The sequence below is a fragment of the Myotis lucifugus genome, unplaced genomic scaffold (assembly GCF_000147115.1).
Source record: "Myotis lucifugus unplaced genomic scaffold, Myoluc2.0 scaffold_125, whole genome shotgun sequence".
Lineage (NCBI taxonomy): Eukaryota > Metazoa > Chordata > Mammalia > Chiroptera > Vespertilionidae > Myotis > Myotis lucifugus.
Window position 1 is genome coordinate 2,901,747 of NW_005871173.1, and position 22,684 is coordinate 2,924,430.

The window sequence follows — 22,684 nt, forward strand, 5'->3', positions numbered from 1 at the left end:
AGTCAACTACTCGTTCTTCAATGAAGAAGGCTTACCGTATTAGTAAGACTTCCTTCGATTTTACCATCGAGGGTCATTTGCTGCTGTGGGTACAGTGTTTCTCTGTAGAAATTTTGATTCTGCACCAGATTCAAGGACCCGCGTCTGCCTCACATTCTTCCCCCACACATTCCTCAGCCCCAGGCGCTGTGAGGGCTGCCCTGGGGTCCTCAGCCTGGAGCCTGGCGCTAATGAACAGGCCGCCTCCAAGCACCCGGCCGCCCCCAAAGGAACCACGCTCTTCATAACCCAGGAATAGTGAGACGCAAATAAGTAAAACTCTTAAATGTCTTTATTGCACCTAGCTCAGGTTTCATAGTGATTTTTATACCAAAAATTGGTTTTGAACTTTTAAAAATTATTGTTGAATATCTTAATTGACCTGACTCCTGATTAAGTTAATAGAGAAACGAAGGAGACCACCAAGATAATTTTCAAGTCGCAATTAGGATTTAAGATTGTTTACTGTTTTTACGTCCGCAGGAACAATTTTGTTTCTCTTTCTGTTGGATTGGAGCTGTTTTGTTTCTCTCTGTTTTAAGTGTGACGGTGAATCAGCAGGTGCTGGCATATCTCACAGGCAGCCTGGTGGTTAGGAATGTTCTCCATCCGCCTTTGTAATTACCCCATACATAGAGGTGCTCTTGTTTACCGCGTGAGCGTACTACATAAAATGATGCTGCCTTTTAGCACAAGGGCATTGTCAAGAGAAGAGACATCACTTTCCTGTGTATTGCGTGTAAGGATAGCAGCTCGGTGTGTTAAGGCATTAATGAATCTGCCCCCACCCCCAGATGCAATTAATTTAGCCTCTGCTCTTAATTGAGGATTGCTTTTTTAATAATCCATGACAGATGAAAATGAACTCAAATGGGAGGTTATATACAAGAGAGAATATCTAGAAAGCTGATTCTAATTTCTTCAGCCAGAACTCTGAGCTGGATTGTGGACCAAGCCAAACCTAGTCAGTAATGAAAGAAATGACAGTGTAGGGCTTAATTTCCTATTAAGTCAGCTATCAAGAGATCTGGTCACAAAAAACCTGGGAAAACAAGTAGCACATACAATAAAAGTCTATTTATAGTCATTGAGGAATTATCCGTCTAAATTTTAAATATTTTAAAAGCACAGTTTTGTTAATTTTGTCATAAGCAGTGTTTTTGGATTTGCCAAGTTAAGCTTGTTTTTACTAGTTAACACTCACCTGTACTGGGCTTATGCTTCAGTGAGAGTTTGAGCACACGTGGATCTTAGGTAATTCCATGTGCACTGTATAATGCACTCTCCTGTGCCTCTGGGTCTGGGTCTCGGAACGACCATTATCTGCCAGTTGCCCAAGCCCGGAAGCTAAAGGCATCCACCCTACTCATCACGTCTGTGGGCGCTGCCCCTGCGACGCTTTGCCCACATCTCCTTCCCTGGTATCCACTGCACAGCCCTGGCCGGGGCCACCGCGGCGCCCTCAACAACCTCTCAGGACCCTGCCTTTTCAGCTTCATTCCCTTCCTGCCCACTTTCTGTGCACCCAGGTGTCTTTCCAGAAGACTGACTACACTGTGTCCTTCCCTCTGTGGAGGCCTTGGGGAGCTTCTCATTGCCTTCGGAGAAAGGCTGCGCCACCAGCTAGTCAGGAGGCCTTCCTCGGCCCGCCCAGCCTCCCTCTCTGGTCTTCCGTGTCACGCACACTGACTCATGCCTCCCGCCTCGCTGGACCCCTCCGAGGATCTTTACATAAACTCTTCTCTCCCACCCTTTTGCCACCCACTCCTCAGCCCTATCCCTATCCCGACATGGGTCCCCTTGCCTGTGTTTACTCATCCCGAATGTTCTCAAGAGCCTGGCATGTGCTAGGAGCTTGAGTCTGCGTTTGCTGAGGGGACAAATGAATGAGGCGTCACCTGTCACTCCCAGCGCTGCCCTGTGAGCCGGGACCCCGCCCTGCAGTCTGGTGCCTCTCGGGATCCAAGGATGGATGAAGAGTTGAGCTCTCTCCCCAACAATGGCTCTGTGAGGCTCGTTCTGCTTCAGCTCCGGCACCTCAGAGAGCACATGCTTTTCCTCATTTTAATCTCCAAGGAGTTTGGAACCAAAAAATCTGAGTTTAGACACAGGCTGTACCACTAACTAGTTTTGTGACCTTGACAATTAATTCAATTTCTGCTTCCTCAGATAAACAGGATCAGAGTGTCCCCTGGATTTGTTGCATGGATCAAGTGCAGTCCTGTATCTGAGAGTTACAAGTTGCCCAGCACTGTGCAAATATTAGCAGTGAGCATTAGCACCAGGTCCAAGTGACTAGGGTGAAATGTGGGCGGAAAGCCTTTAAAAAAGGCTCATAGAGACATCCATACGATTGTCTGCACTCCTCGCTGAAGTGGACTTTTGCAGCTAAAACTCAGAAGATTGCGTAAGGAAGGCAGGTGTTTTGTCCCATCTACCATCTGGGTAATCAGTCTGCTCTCCCGACTCATTTTCCCGATGATGGATGGTGTCAGCGGCTGAGAGGTCTTGTAGGGTCGGTAGGCAGAACTTAGATACTGTCTTCTGTGCCGCTGACCAGGACCCGGGTGGCAGGGAAGGAGGGGGCCATCCTGCCAGCTCACCTGAGGGCACAGCCGGAGAACACGGGGCCTGGGTCCCAGCCTTGAACGGGCCATTAGTTTCCTCCTCAACCAGCTCATGTCGTGAGGAGAAGCAGGCAGCAGAGGCGCTGGAGATATTCAGCTGTAGCAAGAATATCCTTCCAAATCTATTTCTCTCTGCAAATGGGACTCTGACCCCTACGTGTGGCAAGAAACCACGGTCTGTCTTTGTAGTCGGAGCCCTCTGCTCAGGTGGCAGGGCGCGACCATTACTTCCCATGTGGGGGAAAGCATCTTTCATGGACTGGCTTGAAGAAGCAAGGCAATTATTCTGTGAATGAGTTTCTAACAGATGCCAGCGTGAACATAAATGGTCCATGTGCCAACAGGAAAGCGTGCCTTGTTTTTGGTGGCTTGTGGGGTCGTAGGTGCTTTGCTGTGTCAGACAGGGCAGGACCGGCTGCCCGCTGCCTGCACCTCGGATGAGGAAACCACACTCGGGGTGGTTGGTCCTGTGCTCACTCCTCCCCTGCCTTAGCCGGGCACACTCGCTCTTCTTTGCTCTTCGCTCTTTCTTGGGTAGATGAACTATGCTTTGGGCTGCACTGTTTTTCCAACAGGAGTTGACGTTGGTATGTACCCAGACCGGGAATCAAACCTGGTTCATAGGTCGACGCTCAACCACTGAGCCACACCAGCTGGGCTGTTTTGAGAATTTTTTAAGCATTTGCCTAAAGTTGCGCAGCTAATTTGATTCATACGTTTATCTGCATGTCTTTTTCCTGCTGGGTCCTGAACTAGTTCGCAAGCCAGGCTGGGACCCAGGCCTCTGTTCCCACGGGCACCGTCAGAGGCGTGAGGCTCCGAGGAGCCAGGGTGGTCATGTCACCGCCTGTCCTTGTCCCGGGCTGTCTGGGAAGGGTGCATCTAACTCAGTGGTTCTCAACCTTCTGGCCCTTTAAATACAGTTCCTCATGTTGTGACCCAACCATAAAATTATTTTCGTTGCTACTTCATAACTGTAATAATGTTGCTACTGTTGTGAATCTTAACATAAATATCTGATATGCAGGATGGTCTTAGGCGACCCCTGTGAAAGGGTCGTTCGACCACCAAAGGGGTCGCGACCCACAGGTTGAGAACCACTGATAACTGAAACTACAGAATGAGATTTCCGGAAGCTCTTGTAAGAGGTGTCACTGCAAAAGCACGCAGAGCAAAAACTAGCTTTCCGATTTCAATTTCTATGGACGGAGGGAGATCCCGTACCCCATGTCACCTCGCCCCCAAGGTGTGGAATTTATGCTGGGACACATTCCAGTGGAATTTGCTTTGAACACCCCACCCCTTCCGGAGCCTTTCACGTGTTGATTTTCTGCGGAATGCCAGCGATAGTTCACGTGGACCGTGGCGGGTATATTTTAAGGAAGGAAATAAAGGAATGGCTTTGCCCAAGTAGAATCTCAGAGCTCATCTGAACAAAACGGAGGCCTGTGGTCAGTGTCCCAGAGGCGACAATAACGTAACAATAACGTTAGTCTGATCAGAGGTTCATGGCTGAAGCGACGTTTCAGGCGAACGGACCTGTGTCTTCCTAACTTGATGAGGAAGAACGCAGTCCTTCTCCGGAAGGAAGAAAGCCCACACAGGCTGTACAGAATGGAAACACGTTTTTTATTAAACGGGACTCTATGTGAAACTCCTGAGAATCTTATCGTAAGGCTTAGATAAATATTTCATGTAACGTCTTAAGATGCAGTCATTTTTAGCAATTTTCGTGCTCTGATTTCTGTTTGTTTTCAGATTTGAAAAAGCAAACATTTTCTGTGCTGATTTATATCTGGAAGCTGCCAATTGAGCTCAATTTCATAAGGCTCATCTTTATAAATAAATGAAATAGGATAATAAGGAACAGCTCTCCGTACTTTTATGTCTATCTCTTTATACAGAAGCAACGGCAAAAGATCTTTTGCCTGCAGTGTTTGCCACCAGGGCTCTGTACATGCCCTGTCCCAGCTGACCCCTGATGGAAGCCCACCTTGGCTCCAGACGTCGCCTGCCCCTCCTGCTGCCTCAGTAGCCTCTCCGGAAGCTCTGCTCTAGGTTCCCCTCCGGACGAGGCAGAATCCGCCCCTCTCGGCCCTGTCCAGCGCACTGGAGCCTTCGCCCAGTGCCCGGGAGCTCTCAGCACCCAACTCAGGGTTCTCAGAGCTGTTTCTCCAGCAGCGCTTTGTTAGTTTGCTGGTTTGGTGTTAGCCTTTTCTTGGAGGCATGTCTTGATTTGTGGAGCACTTTGTCTAAGAGTGTATTTCAGCCCGGCTGGTGTGGCTCAGTGGTTGAGCGTTGACCTATGAACCAGGAGGTCACAGTTGGATTCCCGGTCAGGGCACATGCCCGGGTTGGGCGGCCTGGTGGCCTGAGCTGGCAGTGGGAGAACTCCCAGAAGGCCGTGGACTCACAGGGTAGTGAAGAGGAGGAGAAAGCAGGGCAATGGGGTTAGAGCGAGACAGTGATCCCAGGCCAGGAGTTGGCGCTGTGTTCCCAGGGTCAGCAGGGAGCCTTGCAGGGTTCTGCACAGGGAAAGACATGCTCTCGTTTCTTTCTGGGTCCTGAGAAATCGTCTGGCAGCTTTGTGAAAAGTGAACCAAAGCAACAAAATGAGGGAGAGGCAGAGGCAGAGGGAGGGGAGTTAGACCACGGCAGCTGTGGGAAAGGAAGAGGGAGCTGGGCTGGCTCGTGTGGACGTGGGAATGGAGCAGAGGCGACCGTTTCAGATGTGGAGGCTGGGGGATGTGCAGATGGATGGATCGCACAGGAAATCAGGGAAGGAGGAGGCATGGTGTCGGGTTCCTGGTATGAGCGTGTGGTGGTTGGTGGTGCCGTCCATGGTCCATGGAGACAGGGATACGTCAGGCAGAACGGTTTGCAGGGCAAGTCCTGTTCTGTTCTGGAATAGCCGATACACGCCACCCGGCTGGTTGTTTCCAGTTCGCCCACAGCAGTAGTGTGAGTCGGGGACTCCCAGGTCTGCACTCTGCATAGGAGTCGAGGTGAATGGTTGTTGCTCTAGGAGACAGAAGGAGGAGGACACTTACATGCAGGAGGAGGCTGCTGTCGGCTGGGGCGTGAGGAGGGTGGGATGTTTGAGTGACAGCGTCTCACAGATGAGGAGGTGAGCAAAGCTCCCTCGAGGTGGCGTGCGCAGCATGTCCATCCGGCGGGAAGGAGGGTCCCACTCTTACAGTTGCTTTCAGTGGGGACCTCCTCCGTAAGGCAGGCTACGGGAACTTGCCTTTCCTCTCTCGTCTCCTTTCCCTGGTTCAAGTCCGCATCCGCTGGTTCCGGGAACTCTGAGAGTTCAGTGTGAGGCCAGGGTAGCCCCCCGAGGCTCTCCGAAAGCCCCACACTGGGTCCGAGATGTACCTCGATGTTACCGTCTCCCACCCCCTCCACAGTTCCATGGCCGTGTTTGTCACCTGCATTTATGTATTTCCTTTTATTTCCTGCTTAGGTTTCATGGCAGGCACACAAAGAAACCCCCAGATGTCTCAGTATGGACCTCAGCAGACAGGCCCGTCCATGTCGCCTCACCCCTCTCCTGGGGGCCAGATGCATCCTGGGATCAGCAGCTTTCAGCAGAGCAACTCGAGTGGGACGTACGGTCCACAGATGAGCCAATATGGACCACAAGGTAAGAAAGAAAAGGAAGGAAGGAAAAAGGTGTTTCCAGATACCCGGCAGTGGGTGCAGCCATTTTGTTCATATATTAGTTCTTCAAGATCTGAGAGTTGTAAACATCTTTTAAGATCCCGTTATGTGTTACCTGACAGGTTGGTGAGGTTCATGCGAACCCACAGCCCTTTAGTTGCCCATAATGATGGGAATAATAATTATAGAAACTCTTCATTAAGCATCCGTGCATCAGACACACGGTAAGTGCTTTCACACGTGTTACCAATAAAGGCGTAAACTCTTATTTCTGTATTACAGTTTTAAATGCTTGTTCAGAAAATGACACAAGCCTTGTCCTCAAAAGTGTCTTCTTTAAAACTCGGGTTTCATTATGTTGAATTCTGGTCTGCCCCCTCCTCCTCTGCGTAATTATCCTTACGATAACGTGCTCACGGTTCAGAAGGATGTCGTCCCATTAAATCTCCTCCAGTTTGTCTCCAAAGCACCAGATCAGGTTAATAGTTCTAATTTTCCAACCATCACCCGTCTTTCTCTCAGAAGAAAGGAGAAAGCCTGAAATGGACACGTCTTTCAAAGGGGACACTTAGGCAAGAGTAGAAAAATAAGTGGAATTATGCCCCAAATTGCAGTGTTTGCATTCTGTGCCTTCCTGGAAGCGGATGTATGTTTTGTCATATACATGGAGAATCCTTTTATCAGGTTTAAAACCTGATATATATATGTATATTTTTCCCCCAAAGTCACTTTTGACAAGGCATTTGAATTTAGCACCTTTTTAATATTTTGTTTATGGGAATTAAACATTAAAGGTTAATTTAGAGAGAATGAGATCATCTGGCCCCATTCCCAGTTTCCTCACTTCTGAAAACACCAGGCGTGTCCCAGTGAAGATGATGAGTTCCTACTAGGGCACTGGAGCAAGGTGCTCACCCTCCACAGCTCGGCCAGGTGTGCTGTGTGAAGCTTCTGATTTCCCAGAGGCCTTGGCGGGGCTGCGGGGCCCCGGCGCCTCCACGGCTCCCCCTGCTTCCTCGGGAGGCTTTCCTGGCTGGTTGCTGGCCCTTGCAGCTTGAAGATGGGTTGTCTTGTTTTTAAAGATCTCCTTTGGAAGGAATGAACGCGCCTTCAGTGCCTCCAGTGTAGCACTTTGTTCTCTTGCGCTTGGTTCGTTACCAGCCAACTATTTCTGGTAGGAGACCGTATTAGCAGCCCCCACACCACGTTCTTCACGGCCCTTCCTGCCTCTGTCCGTGCCTGTGGGCGGAGGGGTGCAGGCGTGACGTGAATGGTTTCCATGTTTGAGCCGGAGGGCACCCTGGGAATTTCCATCCAGTTGACAGGACCGTGAGGCCCCCCCACCCCGCCCCCCAAGCCTGCCCGGCATGGAGTTTCCTGGGCTGTCGTGAAAAGAGGAAACTTGTGAAAGTTGGAACGCAGATCCTAAGTTGTGAGAGGCACAGGGAATGTGGGCTTTTGCTCAGAATGTAACCGGAGACCAGGTCAGAGCCGTGGTCTCACTGGGGTAGCAGCTCAGGCCTGGCTCCACCAGGAAGGCTCCAGCTTCCTGCGCCCCTCAGGGCGGGGCCCTCTGCTCCCAGCTCAGCCACAGCCTCCCCTCCGCTGTTCTCGCAGAGGAAGGAGGATGTCTGACGAGTCTTGTGAACGACCAGGAAAGCGCTGACACTAAAGGACGATAGTTTCCGTAGAAAAAGGGATTTCTTTTCAGAGTAAAGCCCTCGGTTTTCTGGAATTGTTGAACACTAGGGTTCTTAATTTAAGAGCACTGAGCCCCTGAGGGGCTCATCCAAGCTGCTGTGTCCTGGGACAGGTGCTCACTGGGAACTGTTTTATTCTTGGGGAAATGGGATTATGTTACCTTGGAAGTTGCTTCTGATTCTAACGTCAGTGAGTTTGAATTTCACGTCCACTCGGAGCTGCTGACACAAATGCAGCCCAGTGGACCCACTGCGTGGTTATAGGGCTGAGAGGCTGCTGTCCCGAGGTTTTCCTAAAGCAAACGTGCTGAGTTTAGGCTGTACTGGTAATAGAAACCGTTAGAGTAAGGATGATGCCCTACCTGGTGTGGCTCAGTGGATAGAGCATCAGCCTGCGGACTGAAGGATCCTGGGTTCAATTCCAGTCAAGGGCACATGCCCGGGTTGCGGGCTCAATCCCCAGTAGGGAACATGCTGGAGGCAGCCGATCAATGATTCTCTCTCATCATTTATGTTTCTATCCTTCTCTCCCTCTCCCTTCCTCTCTGAAATCGATAAAAATCTATTTAAAAACAAAAATAAATAAAATAGGGATGGTAATTTCCACACACAGCACTTTCTAACTTTGAAAGAAAGTGTCCGTACTTCTGTGCTCTGCGTGTGCACCTTTTCCCAGGCCACATCTCCAGCACGTTCCACTGTGAGGGTGGCCCCTCCTGGTTCTGTAACTGGTTCCAGGTACCGGTGCTGAAACCCAGGGTCCTGGTGCTGCTCCATCAGGACCGCTCGCCTTTCCTCCCCCACTTCCTCTCCCAGCAAACACCAGCTCGGGAAATGATGCTCGTAGCACGTGTCATTCTGTCAGTACCTGGGCATTTCTCTCGTTGATCCTTTTAAACAGGGTCCCAAACGAAGTGGTTTTTTCCTTCCTTTAACTACTCGGATTATTAGTGAGATTTTCAACTTGCATCTCTGTGGTGTGCATTTTAGATCTCTGGAAAGAGTCACTGCGCAGTGATTCCCAGAGGTCGTCGGTGTCACCTTCTGCTTCTTTTCCAACTCGATGGCTTTCCTCTGGTTTAGTTTAGTTTTTAAGGAATCTCGGGGAAAATACTTCAGTCTCTTTTTTGCTAATTATTTCATTGTCAGGAGCAGCTTCTCCTATTGGTTATTAATGATAACCAACATGTGCCAAGTGCTCCCATGGCCTGGGTCCTGTTCTAAGTGTCCTTCATATAGTAACTCCTCCAGTCCTCACATGCTGTTACTGCTCCACTTGACAGATGGAGAAATTGAGGCAACAGCAATAAGCAAGTTCAGCAGGATGCGCAGTGGCCATGCCCACACACACATTCAGACAAGCTCGCCGTTGTCTTAATTAACGGGAAGCCCATGACATTGTCTCCATTTTGCAAATGAGCAGGTTAAGTCATTTACCCACAGCTGACACGTGGCAGAGCCGGGCCTCAGTGACGAAGACTAGGCCACTCACCCAGTCAGGGGTGGGGCATTTCCCACGCCGTGGCGGTGCCTTCCTCACTGCTCACGCCGTCAGTGAGCCACGAGGGAAACAGAAGGCAAATGACTTGCCTTCAAGGAGCATAGATGCTGTTTTGGAAAGAGATCAACAATAGTAGAGACTAAGAAAAAATTCCTATGAAGTTAAGAGGAGACATTTTTAGAAATGTCTATGAATACTGTAAAACCTAAATTATTAAATATACAAATGGGATGAAGCTGATCTAAATGTGTCAAAATGTTCGCCATATATTTTATGAACTAGTAAACCTTCAAGTAAGCACATTTAATAACTACCCTTAGAGTGCTCGCAAGTAAAGAGGGCCATAGGGACTTGCTTTAATAAATGGAAAGGAATTATGTAATTGACATGCTGATCATTAACAAATGAACTTGTATGAGAGGAAGAGAGCTGAAATCGGTTCCACAAGGACTGTAGCATTTGTTTTGTGCCCTGGAACAATGTCTGCCACACTGCCCGTCCACGTCGCATATGTGTCACCAATTGTACAATAGGCAGGTCTCCTCTGAGTTTCGCTGCAAGAAGTATTGCCTCGGGCAGCTAGCAGACCCCAGGTGCCGCTCATTTGTCCCTAGTGTCTGGGCGCTACATACACAGGTTTACATGACACAGCCCTGGTTTTATGCCTTAATTTGTATAATGTGTTTTAGGAAGCACAGAACGTACAAGTAGGTGAGTCTGCTGAGCCTTTTATTTCTAAATTACATTGTGAAAGATGTTTTCCAGACAGGTTAAAGTTTTTTTTCTCTAAAACAAATGAGGTGCCATCTGAAATGGTCCTTTCCTCGTTAGAATATATTTCTCATAAATTCAGCAAAGGCATACTTTAAATGATACCTCATTGAAATGAGTGCAGTTCCAAAAGAGTGAATTTCACATTAATAATCATATGCTGTTTCGGTTTCAAGAGGAACAATTTGTAAATGTTACTAGTCAGCGGCTCCCGGCTGTGGGAGAGGTGAGGACCGCCCAGGCCATGACAGCCCTGTTGTCACCATGACCCGATCTGTCCCGGGCTGGTCAGCCAGAACCTCGGCCTTTTCACTGAATTACCTAAACCCAGCCTCTCCTGCAGTGTGCCACCTGCCACCTGGCTCGGCCCCGTGCTGCAGGTGCGCGATCTGTGTCCCAAAGCAGCTGCAGGCCACACCCTCTTCCGCGTGTCCTTTCTCTCTTGAAATGGGTTGTAACGCACTGGATGTGTTTACAGCTTTCTATTCTACTTTATGGTTACATTGATGTGCTAGGCAAAAGTATGCATTCCATATTCTGACCTGCTTTGTTGTTAAAGAAATATTCTGAATATCTTACTAATATGAGAAAAAACAAATTGAAGTATGTCATTTTATAGCAAAAGGTGGTTAATGCAGTCTTCTGTCAGTGCTCAAATGTAGCCTTCAAGTTACAAGATTTAAGGATGAATTTTTCTTAACAGACTGATAGTCATCATAATTTTATCAAAACCTGGGAATTAGGAAAGAAATGAAAATGTAAAGTTCAAATAAACGGAAAATTAAAAAGAAAGGAAAAATTAAAAACAAAGCAACTTGAATTTGGACTATTATGAAGCTAACTGTTGTAAGTAATTAACCCTTTGCACTCCGAACCATGCTGGACATTGGCTACCAGCTACTCGACGCTACTTTGCGGCGGAAACGTGCATTTACAGACCCTCGTATTATTTAGTATAATTTTGGAACCAAGTAACGTATTATAATGATATTGGACTTATATGAATTGGGTGACATCGAGGAATGTATATTTGCAGAAAAAACAATATTTTATTGTTTATAATTTTGTACAGTATGATAAGTTTTGTAACACTCCCCAATATGCATTGCAGGCTGATTAGTGCATGTTTGACAGTAATAAGTGGTTTGACGCCTGCCACCAGGTGTTTTCCTGTTAGAACACACAATGCAGTCCCGTTTTCTTTGTCCCACATCGGGAATATGTAGTTTATTGTTTAATCCGACACAAAACCCGCTGACATTTCTTGTATATATCTTAGTAATTTTACGATATTTTGATTTAATTTCTTGTGCCATTTCAAGATAAAACTTCAGGGAAACATGCATGTCTCAAAAAGTTGCGTTGAAATAACTCAATTCCCCGTAATCACTAATAAACTGCAATGTCCCCTGAGAGGGGACATCCGAGTGATATGCTAGAATTCCGATGTCCCCTGAGAGGGGACAGCGGAGTGCAAAGGGTTAAAATAAATTAATGTTGGGAATTAAAATCAGTAGCATTTGCAAGTTCCAACCTTCACTCACTCCCCTGGCTGATCCTTGTGACATCGTCATCAGGGGCCTTTTAACTGTGTCCGGCCTTGGTCACGACAGTCCTGGCCCACGGTGAGAAACACAGGAGTGGACTGCAGCTTTGCCTTACCGTCTGCCGTCTTTTCAAATATTTGTTTGAAGAGAAATGACCTGCGGAATCACACTTCACTGTGAGTGGCACCAAGCGACCTTTCAGAAGGGGCCTTGGCCATCAGGTGAAGCCGATCAGAGCTCTCCCTCCAGGGGGCGCCATCCCCACGCAGTCCCTGGGCACAGCAGCCCAGTCCAGGGACAGGCAGGTGCTCACACCACCTTTGCCAGCATGACTCAGACTCCTACATTTCTTACCGAAGAGATTCTTCTGTTGATGAGTTAAGATAATACCTTTTTATATTTGTTATGTCATGCTTTTTCTCATACTTACCTGTTGGAGAAATAAATTGGAATTCTGCCTCATGAAAGTAAAATTTGGCATATGACACAATATATAGTAAAAAGATAATTTCACTGGTTAAACAGTTACCTTATTAATATTGGAACAGTTTGTGTCTATTCAGCGACATCCTCTCTATTCATCGTTGGTGTCCAACAGTAATTATTCATAGTATCATGGTTTTCCCCACAGCAACCACATGAGTGGATAAGCGTGTATTTCACCCTTTTCGTGGATGAGGAAACTGAGCCTGGGGCTGACAGGTAGCTCTCCGAAGGTCACATGTGCAGCAGAAGGTTACAGTATCCTCTCAGCGACCTCCTCCTCATATTGAGCTTTCCTGCTGCATTTCTCTTCTCTGGGCCCAGCACCAGCGCACATTTTCTAGACCAGTGGTCAGCAAACTGCGGCTCTCGAGCCACGTGCGGCTCTTTGGCCCCTTGAGTGTGGCTCGTCCACAAAATACCGACTTCTGCGCATGGGCCACGAAGTTTCAGTCACACTGTACGTGCGCACCCGCACGTGGTATTTTGTGGAAGAGCCACACTCAAGGGGCCAAAGAGCCGCATGTGGCTCGCAAGCCGCAGTTTGCCAACCACTGGTCTAGACTGACTGCTTCGCCTCCGTGGTTCCCTGGATGTAAGCACCTCCCTTTGTTCACAGGAGGCCCCAGCCATTAGCACAGAGCTGGCGGGAGGCCCTGCCAGCTGCTTCCTGAGCCAGTGAAGACAGGGTGTCCCCAACACAGCACCTTCCTGACCCCCCCCCCCTCCCCCGGTGCCCGGTGCGATGGGTGGACTGAATGCTTAGAATTGTCTCTGGGAAGTGAGACTAAGGATCATCTTTCTATTTCTCTCTGCCGCTATATTTTCTGCATTGAGCTGGTATTACTATATAATTAAATTTTCAAAGGAGTTGACTTTTATGACATAGAGAAAAAAACTAAAGGAGACGTGCTGAAGTCATTCTGTAAGGTACTTCTAGGTCTTTCCCCCTCTTGTACAAGCTTTGTGTAATATTACTGCTGTTACATTTTGAAGACTTTTTTAAAAATGCATGTTAACGTAGGAAGAATACGGTGCCTGACATATCAGTTCAAAAACAAATGATCTCTATTTCCACAAACAGCGGGCTTGGATGCCCTGGTCTGGGGCGAGTCAGCCTTCACGTTGCGCCGCATCGGTGGTCTTCTTAACCACTCAGTCACTCCCCCCTCAAGCACTGCCTCGGGCGGCGCTGTGGTCAGCCTTTGGAGAAAGGTCGGGTTGGAAGAAGGTTTGGGTGTTGTTGTTAATCCTCATTCGAGGATATTTCTCCATTGATTTTTAGAGAGAGTGGAAGGGAGGGAAAGAAACAGAGAGAAACGTCAGTGTGAGAGAGCCACATCAATTGGTTGCCTCCCGCATGTGACCCAACCGGGGCCGGGATCAAGCCTACAACTGAGGTACGTGCCCTTGACCAGAATCAAACCCAGGACCCTTCAGTCCACAGGCCAATGCTCTAGCCACTGAACCAAACTGGCTAGGGCTGGAAGGAGGTTTTTGAAATATGACTTTTGTTTTTACACAGAAAGGATCTTACTTAAATGTGGTAACCTGTGAAGAATGCTCAATATCATTCGTCATTAGTGAAATGAAAATTAAAGCCACAATGATATCCACTACACACATATTGGAATGGCTGATATCCACTAATTGGCAATATCAAGGACATGGAGGAATTAGAAATTTCATACATTTTTTGGCGGGGTTTCTTAGAAGTTTAAACATGCACTTACTACTCAACCCAGCACTATCATTCCTAGGGTGTTTTTTTTTCAAGAGAAATGAAACATATGTCCACACAAAGACCTGTATGCAAATGTTAGAGGATTTATTCATAATTGCCAAAACTGGAAACAACCCAAGTGTCCACAGAATGGGATACTACTCGGCAACAAAAGGGAACAAACTACTGATGTGCAACAATAGGGATGAATTTCAGAAGCGGGGCTCTAAGTGAAAGGAGCCGGCACAAAAGGCTGCAATGCACAACTCTATTTACATGACATCGGAGAAGGCAGAACTGTGGGAACACATCAGACCCGTGGTTGCCAGGGCTGGGAAGGAGATTGGCCACAAAATGGCAACTTTCCATCATGATAGAAATATCCCATGTCTTGACTATGCTAATGGTTATAGGACTGTCTATGGCTGTTATTGTATGTACATTCTAACTCAATAAACCCGACTTAAAGTAATGTTACGTAGGCCCTCGTCGGGTAGCTCAGTTGGTTAGAACATTGTCCTCAGACACTAAGGCACCAAGGTTTCAGGTTCTGTCCCCAGTCAGGGCACATATAAGAAGCAATCAATGAATGCATAAATAAGTGGAACAACAAATCGATGTTTTTCTCTCTCTCTCTCAAAAGAGTAATGTGTAGGAGATGGATGTAAAGAGTGATGAACATCTTTGACTAAACAAGATAAATGCTTAGTTCTCTAATTGACAAATATATTTATCATGATATGTAGCTAATTACCTGTTATGTGATTTGTGCATCATTTTTACCCCCCTGGTCATAGGGAATAATACAGAGCCTTTAGTTAATGTTCATGGCAATTGCTGAGTGATTGAAACTGAGAAGCAGAATTTCCTATGAGAGTGGAAGCATTTAATAGTTAACCAAAGCAGGAAGCTTGGACTGTGGGTGGTAACCAGCAAATGCAACCACGCTGGGGGCAGGTGGAGACTTCCCTGTGCTCCTGCTTCCTCTGTCTGCTGCTCGAGCCTCACTCCCGGTGGGTTGGAGTCTGAATTCGCTTGGTGACCAATTTCCCGAAGCTGGTGTGCCAAGATGAACCCACTTGAAAACTGTGGGCTCTTGGTCTTGGCTGCGAGGCCGTCCAGCTGAGGTGGGTGGCCCCGCATCTGCTGCCGCATTGTGCTGCCTGCTGCCTCCATCTGCTTTCTGTCAGAGCCAGTGCCAGCGAATCACTAATCTATTAGAGAAACATGAAATCAGAGCGCACGCTCGTCCTGGCTTGGCCTCTCCTGTGCTGCTTGGCTCACATGTTTGCTTTTTGTTTATTTGGGGGGGGCGGGTATGCTATCAACTAGGCAGAGAGTCTGGGGCATGAGTCATTTTTCACTCCTTCCCACACGTTTTAAAAAGATTATGGGGAAAATCCTGTTAATGGTTATTGATGACAATTGTTGGTGGTAAAGAGTTCCTACCATTCAGAGGTGACTGCCCAGCACTGGACCGGTCAGTGTCTGCCTGTGCCCCATTACCGGCATGACTTACAGACGTCCAGACTGATGTCCAAAAGATTGAGTAACTTGTCCAAGTTATGCCGCTAGGAAGCATCAGACCGACATCCGAGCCCAGATTTTAGAGCCCATGCTGTAGTCACTGCTGCCCTAAGCCGTTAGAAGCCATTTTCCTGTGGGCAGCAGGACAGCCACAGCCTCCAGGTGAAGAAAGGGGGACTCTGCATTTCTTCCACCAGATAGCGCCTCTGTGACTAGGACATGGGGACTGACATGTGAATTGCCGTGTGCCACATTCGGTGGCTCTGTGTGTACGTGTTCCAGGCACAGCGGCTGTGCTCTAATGAGTGACCACTGAGTCCAGAGCGCTTCCGGCTCTGAGACAAAGTCCAGCTGCTGAGTTGAGCAAAGCCCTGAAACGCAGCTCCTCGCTAGTGCATACCTGACGGGGAAGGTTGGAAGCAGCTGCAGGTGACAGCCTCCCGGTCATTGCTCCTGTGCTCATTCAGGTACAGCTCAGCTGCCCGCTAAACCCAGGTGCGAAGCCAAGTGGCGCACCTGTCAGGTCCAGCTGTGAGCAAGGTCAGCAAAATCGGAGCCTCCTTCCCTGATGAAACTGCCAGGGGCCTCATCTGCCATAACCACGTCTAAACATCTGTTTTCCGAAAGGAGTGAAGTGTCATTTCATTTCCTTCGAAAGCAAAGAGGACATATGTTTTCACTGCATAAAGTTTCTTACCAAATGAGTCACCAAATGCGTGCTGGGGGAGGGTGGAAACGAGCTAGAGAAAGAGCATGAAAATGTGAATTAATTTCATTTGCATCCAAACTGTGAATGGGTTTCCTTATTTTTAATAAAAGTGAGAGCCAGAAAGGAGCCCTGGATATCACTGACGTCGTCACATCCTGTGGGAGCGAGGCATGTGAGGTCAGGAGGGGAGCAGTCTTGTCTGCTCACGGGAAAGTTCGGCTGCTGGGGCGTTGGGGATGCAGGGGACCAGGCAGGTGGCTGCAGCACGCCCACGGCTCTGCGTCCCTCCCGCCAGGGTGGTGAGCAGAAGGTGCCCTTCCCGCCGAGGTGGTGACGGGAGACAGACCTGTGTGGTCCTGTGGGGTGGGAGATTCAGCAGCAACTCAAGAGCTTTTTATAAAGATGGTGGACATTGATGAGCAGTGAATGTTTTTTACTTTTCCTTGAAACAGTGTAAGCTTGATTGTTTCTGTAAAGGCAGAGTAGTTTCCTCATGAAAAGGCAGCTGAATTGGAGGAGCTGGCCGGGAGAGACTGGCTCGTGCCCCTGGTGGCCGCTGAGGGGTTCGTGTCAGCCTGTTCTGTTCCTTCTGGCCCCTCTCACTGTCCGCTGCCGACATTGCCAGTGCCTCCCTGCTCCTCGTCTGCCTTCCAGAGGATGGTCAGGGTCAGGAGGCGCTTTAGCAGGTCGCTGTCTGTGCTGCGGGGCCCTTTGCTTGCCGGGAGCCGGTCCATCCTTGCTGCTTGACACAGTAGCTGCAGGAAAGAAACATCTGCACAGCATATGTTTCAAGGGACCTGGCATATATAGCATATTGTTCTTAATATGTTTGCTCTCTTTAGCGCCATGTGTTTTAACCAAGGTCACCTCTCCGAGAAAGGTTGTTTCCCCAGGTGGGGATTTTTCCCTGAGGTTAGGGAGGGGATACAACCCCTTGATTAAGTGCCAGTCGGGTAGTTAAGCTACATAATCTTTACTCCCTGGAATGGAGATAAGAAACGCCCTAACCTTTGTAATAGAAATTGACAGGATTAAAATCGGCTGGTATAAATATGGATGTAACAAGACAATAAACATCAGATCCTCATCAGGTCCTCATCAGGTCCTCATCAGATCCTCATCAGCTCCTCATCAGATCCTAACCAGAACCTAGCCAGAGAACATGGCAAAAGATCCTGGACAGAACCTGGCTACAGAACTTCACTGGAGAACCTAGACAGAACATGGCAAAAGATCCTGGACAGAACCTGGCTACAGAACTTCACTGGAGAACCTAGACAGAACATGGCAAAAGAACCTGGATAGAACCTGGCTAAAGAACCTAGCAACAGAACCTGGCTGAAGAACCTAGAGACAGAACCTGGATAGAAAACATGGCAAGAGAACCTGACTAGAACCTGGCGACAGAACCTGGCTGGAGATCCTGGAGAGAGAACCTTGCTATGCTGATCAACTGAACACTGCCTCCATGTCATTCCTTCTTCGCCGACTCCGTCCACACCTTTGGGGACCCCTGGACCTGCTGGGGCTGGACCCCAGCATTTGCTAGCCTGGCCCAGGATTGGTCTGCAGCAGCCGGCAGCAGAGTATGGCCCGCTTTGGCCCACTGCCTGTATTTGTGCATAAAGTTTTATTGGAACACAGGCAGGCCCAGTTGTGTATGCATCGCCTGTGGCAGCTTAGTTGTGACAGAGACAGCCTGGCCCCCAAAGCCTATCCAGCCCTTTACAGTGAGAGTGCTGGCCGTGGTCTGTGTGGACAGTGACCTTCGCCCCATCTGCCGTAAGTCAGACACGCAACAGACAACCGAATAAAGTGCACTGATGCTGATGCTCCTGGCAGAGAGCAAGCAGCCGGTGGTGTTGGGAAGTCTGAATTTCTTGCAGATTTTCAGGGGGATGCAGCTTCCTAGTGTGGACCTGAGAACACTTGGTTTCATGATTACGAAGGTGCTGTTACATCAGTGTAGTTTCTCCTTCCGCACCTGAGCAGCTGCACCGCGCATGCCTGGGCTCTGAGCTGCACTCACAGGCTGCCTGGTGCCAGCCCGGCTCCTGCACCCACCAGCCACGTGGCCCCGGACCAGCTGGAACGCCCTGCGCCTCGGGCGCCCCGTCCCTGGAGTGCAGAGTGTAGTCATAGGAACCCCTCCTGCTTGATGGGAGGATTAAGTGAGTTATGCAGAGAACTTGGGGCTGCGTTTGGCACATAGTAAATATCAGGTATCTGCTCTTCTTGTTCCTAATCAAATCCAGTTTCTGCCGCAAAACCTAGAGAAGCTCCTCATCTCATAATGACGCCCAGGCCTGGCAGCGGGACAAGGCCTGCGCAGGTGGCCTCTCCCCCGGCGCCGCCTCCTCCCAGTGACTCTCTGGCCTGTTGTTTGTGGCCTCTTCCATCCGTGCCCTCTCCCCTCCTCTGCCATATTAAACCCCTACCGTATGTCATAGAGCCCCAACAACTCTTCACGGTCGGTGTTAGAGAGGCGTGTCTTTGTTTTACAGAGAGGAGAGTGAAACAATAAAAACAGCGGACCTTAGGCCACACCGTCAGCAATGCAGAGCCTCGCACACTCCAGCTCGCCCCATCCCAGAGCCTCCATGCCGGCTCCTGATGCAGGCCCCGCCAGCTAACCCATCCCAGAGCCTCCCACGCGGGCTCCTGATGCAGGCGCCGCCAGCTAACCCATCCCAGAGCCTCCACGCGGGCTCCTGATGCAGGCCCCGCCAGCTAACCCATCCCAGAGCCTCCCACGCGGGCTCCCGATGCAGGCCCCGCCAGCTAACCCATCCCAGAGCCTCCCACGCGGGCTCCTGATGCAGGCCCGGTGTTAGAGAGGCGTGTCTTTGTTCCACGCGGGCTCCTGATGCAGGCCCTGAAAACAGCGGACCTTAGGCCACACCGTCAGCAATGCAGAGCCTCACGCACTCCAGCTCGCCCCATCCCAGAGCCTCCCACGCGGGCTCCTGATGCAGGCCCCACCAACTAACCCATCCCAGAGCCTCCACGCGGGCTCCTGATGCAGGCCCCACCAACTAACCCATCCCAGAGCCTCCACGCGGGCTCCTGATGCAGGCTCTGCCAGCTAACCCATCCCAGAGCCTCCCACGCGGGCTCCTGATGCAGGCCCCGCCAACAGCCCTTCACTCAAGGAGGCCTCACTAGCCCCACTGCCTTGGAGCATCTTGTGTCCCCAAGCACCCTTCCTCTAGGCCGGTGGTTCTCAACCTTCCTAATGCCGCGACCCTTTAATACAGTTCCTCATGTTGTGGTGACCCCCAACCATAAAATTATTTTCGTTGCTACTTCATAACTGTCATTTTGCTACTGTTATGAATCGTAATGTAAATATCTGATATGCAGGATGTAATTTCATTGTTACAAATTGAACATAAAGCATAGTGATTAATCACAAAAACAATATGTAATTATATATATGTTTTCCGATGGTCTTAGGCGACCCCTGTGAAAGGGTCGTTCGACCTCCCAAAGGGGCCGCGACCCACAGGTTGAGAACCGCTGCTCTAGGCTCTCTGCTTCTCACTGTGCAATGACTTTTTGTTTTGCTTTTGTGTGTTATTTTTCCTTTCCCTTGCTACTCCATCTCACACACGCACGCACACACACACACACACACACACATGCGCGCGCACACATACACATGCTTAGATTGTGAGCTGCCTGGGTGCAGGAATTGGGTTGTATTTAACTCAGTATCCCCTGTGCCTAGAACACATATGTTGTATGGGTGAGACGATACTTCCAGAAAGTAGTGGAACACTAGTTCTTGATTATGCACTCGTCTTTCCACGTGTGTTGTACTTCAACAGTCACTTATTGGGAGGCAGCGTATTTTATTGATTAATTGCATGGGTTCCAGAGTCAGTTTGCTTGGACTTGAATCCTAAGCTACTAGCTGTCGGTTTTCCTCAGTTATCAGTGGAATCGTGGTCGTGTCTGTATTCCACATGGTTGTCAGAGAAATGAAGGAAGTCGTCGATGCAAAGCCTTGCCAGTGTCTCGTTCGCACTGTGGTTCAGCAGGTGTTACTGCTGGGGTGGCGGTAGGTGTGCCTTTAATTGAGTTGGGTTTAATGTATGTATATTCAACCAAAAAAAAAGGCATAGAGGAGAAAGGAAGCAAAACCATTGACATGGAGCTCAGGCCATGGCAGCTACAACTCTCCCCAAGGCGCCTGTGCCCAGTGTGAGCGGGGTGGGGTGGGGGTGGTCGGAGCTCCTCATCTCAGGCCCTGCTGCTCCCAGGTGCCACCACCTCACTGTGTGGAGTGTCATGCCACTGCTTGAAACTGTATTTCATAAGACCTGGCACCAAGCACAAACCAGCCACTCTACCTGGTGCTCAAGCCAAAAAAAAGTGTTCCTGTCATCCGAGGAAAATGGACGGTGCTGGACTCATGGCGAGGTTCCGCGTGCCTCCCCCCCTTCCCCTGGGGTGCTTCGGAGGCTGGGCTTGGCCATCTGTGCGCCTGTCTTCCACGCCGTCCGGAACCCTCCATCGGAACTGGGTGTGGCCCCACAGTCCACTGCCGGCAGAGGGGCCGGAGCAATGGCCTGGGTTGAAGGGCAGGAATGGGAGGTGTGGGGGACGGAGCAGCCTTGGCGCCAGCATCCCTGGCCTGTTCATGGATGAGTTAATGATTAGCCTGGATTTGCCCTCCATGCCGCGCTGTCCTGGGTGGCTCCTGCCTCTGGAATGTGCAGAAAGAGCGTGTTTGAGGCTGCCCGCCTCGCAGCGCCCACAGGGAAGGGTTAATAGGAATGACTAATGTTCTGTGTTGATCACGGTGTTGGACGGAAAGTTTCCAGTGAATGTTTCACAAGTCCAGATAGTAAGTAAAAGGCCCTAATTTGTGTTTGCTTGCTTTTTGTTTAGGTAACTACTCCAGACCCCCAACGTATAGTGGGGTGCCCAGTGCAAGCTACAGCGGCCCGGGGCCTGGTGTGGGCATCAATGCCAACAACCAGATGCACGGGCCAGGGCCAGGCCAGCCGTGTGGTGCTATGCCCCTGGGACGAATGCCATCAGCCGGGATGCAGAACAGACCGTTTCCTGGAAACATGAGCAGCATGACCCCCAGCTCTCCTGGCATGTCTCAGCAGGGCGGGCCAGGAATGGGGCCGCCGATGCCAACCGTGAACCGTAAGGCACAGGAGGCAGCCGCCGCAGTGATGCAGGCCGCTGCCAACTCAGCACAAAGCAGGTATGCCATCGGGGCGGCGGTCTGGTGTGTGCGTGAACGGGGTTGGGCACCGCGTGGTCCCCGGGTCACATGGGGCAGAGCAGTAGCAAGTCGTTTTGCTTGGCCGGGAGGCTCAGAAAAACAAATGACAGGCCAGTTCTCTGAGGCACCAAAGAAGGAATCTGAGTGGTGGGCAAGTCGGTTGTGGGGCGTTATTTGAAATGGCTGTGAATGGTCACTGAGCAGCCCCCCAGAGCCCAGGCATAGGCGTGGCTGGGGTTCCCTTTAACATAGCCAGGTTTGCGCAGGAAACCTCAAGCCTGTAAACCAGTTAAAATCTACAACATTGAGAAAGAACGTCCCCCGTTTGTCCCCCCACCATAAAATGTTTATGGCAAAGAAACTTTGTACACATATGTGTATTGTGTGTGTTTGTCTAAGTGTGTATGTGTGAGATTCATCCTTCATATTCTTACCTTTTATTTTTCTGGGCACACCTGTCTGTCCAAACCAAAATGAGGTTAATGCAAAGATACTATTTCAGGAAGTTTAATTTGATCCAGGAGGATTTTATCCTCAATTATTTGATTTCAATCCTGATTTTAAAATTAATTCTTAAAGTAAATACTTGGCCTGTATAAAAGTAACATTGAATTTAAAAATTCGGAGGCCAGAGTGAATGTTTTCAGAGAAGCACCTGTATATATGTTTTATGTTTAACTTATACTAAAATGCATTTAAAACAAGCAAATTGAGCCCAGCTGGCGTGGCTCAGTGGTTGAGCATCGACCTATGAACCATGAGGTCATGGTTCGATTCCCGGTAAGGGCACATGCCTGGGTTGCAGGCTGGATCCCCAATAGGAGGTGTGCATGAGGCAGCCGATCAATGATTCTCTCTTATCATTGATGTTTCTATCTCTCCCTCTCCCTTCCTCTCTGAAATCAATAAAAATATTTTTAATTAATTTTAAAAAAGCAAATTGAAGGATATGTATGAAAATAGGGTACCTTGAATAAATGATAGAAGGTTCTGATTTTTTTTCCAAAGGGAGATAAAAGCGTGCATATGTGTGTGTGTGTGTGTGTGTGTGTGTGTGTGTGTGTGTAAATGTGTCCCTTTGTTACCTTCCCTCTGAAGCTGCTATTTGGGAATGTTAGGGACCCCTCCAATCTCACTGTTTCCTCCAAA

The 22,684-nt window shown here is 49.2% G+C and overlaps 1 protein-coding gene across 1 annotated transcript in view; it reads left to right on the plus strand.

The window, feature by feature from the left end:
• The window catches only part of ARID1B (AT-rich interaction domain 1B), a 305,167-nt gene that overhangs the window by 237,232 nt on the left and 45,251 nt on the right, over positions 1-22,684 (plus strand). Inside the window, 2 exon segments of the mRNA XM_023758177.1 lie at positions 6,133-6,312; positions 21,187-21,514. Of these exon segments, the coding sequence (XP_023613945.1) occupies positions 6,133-6,312; positions 21,187-21,514 (508 nt within the window).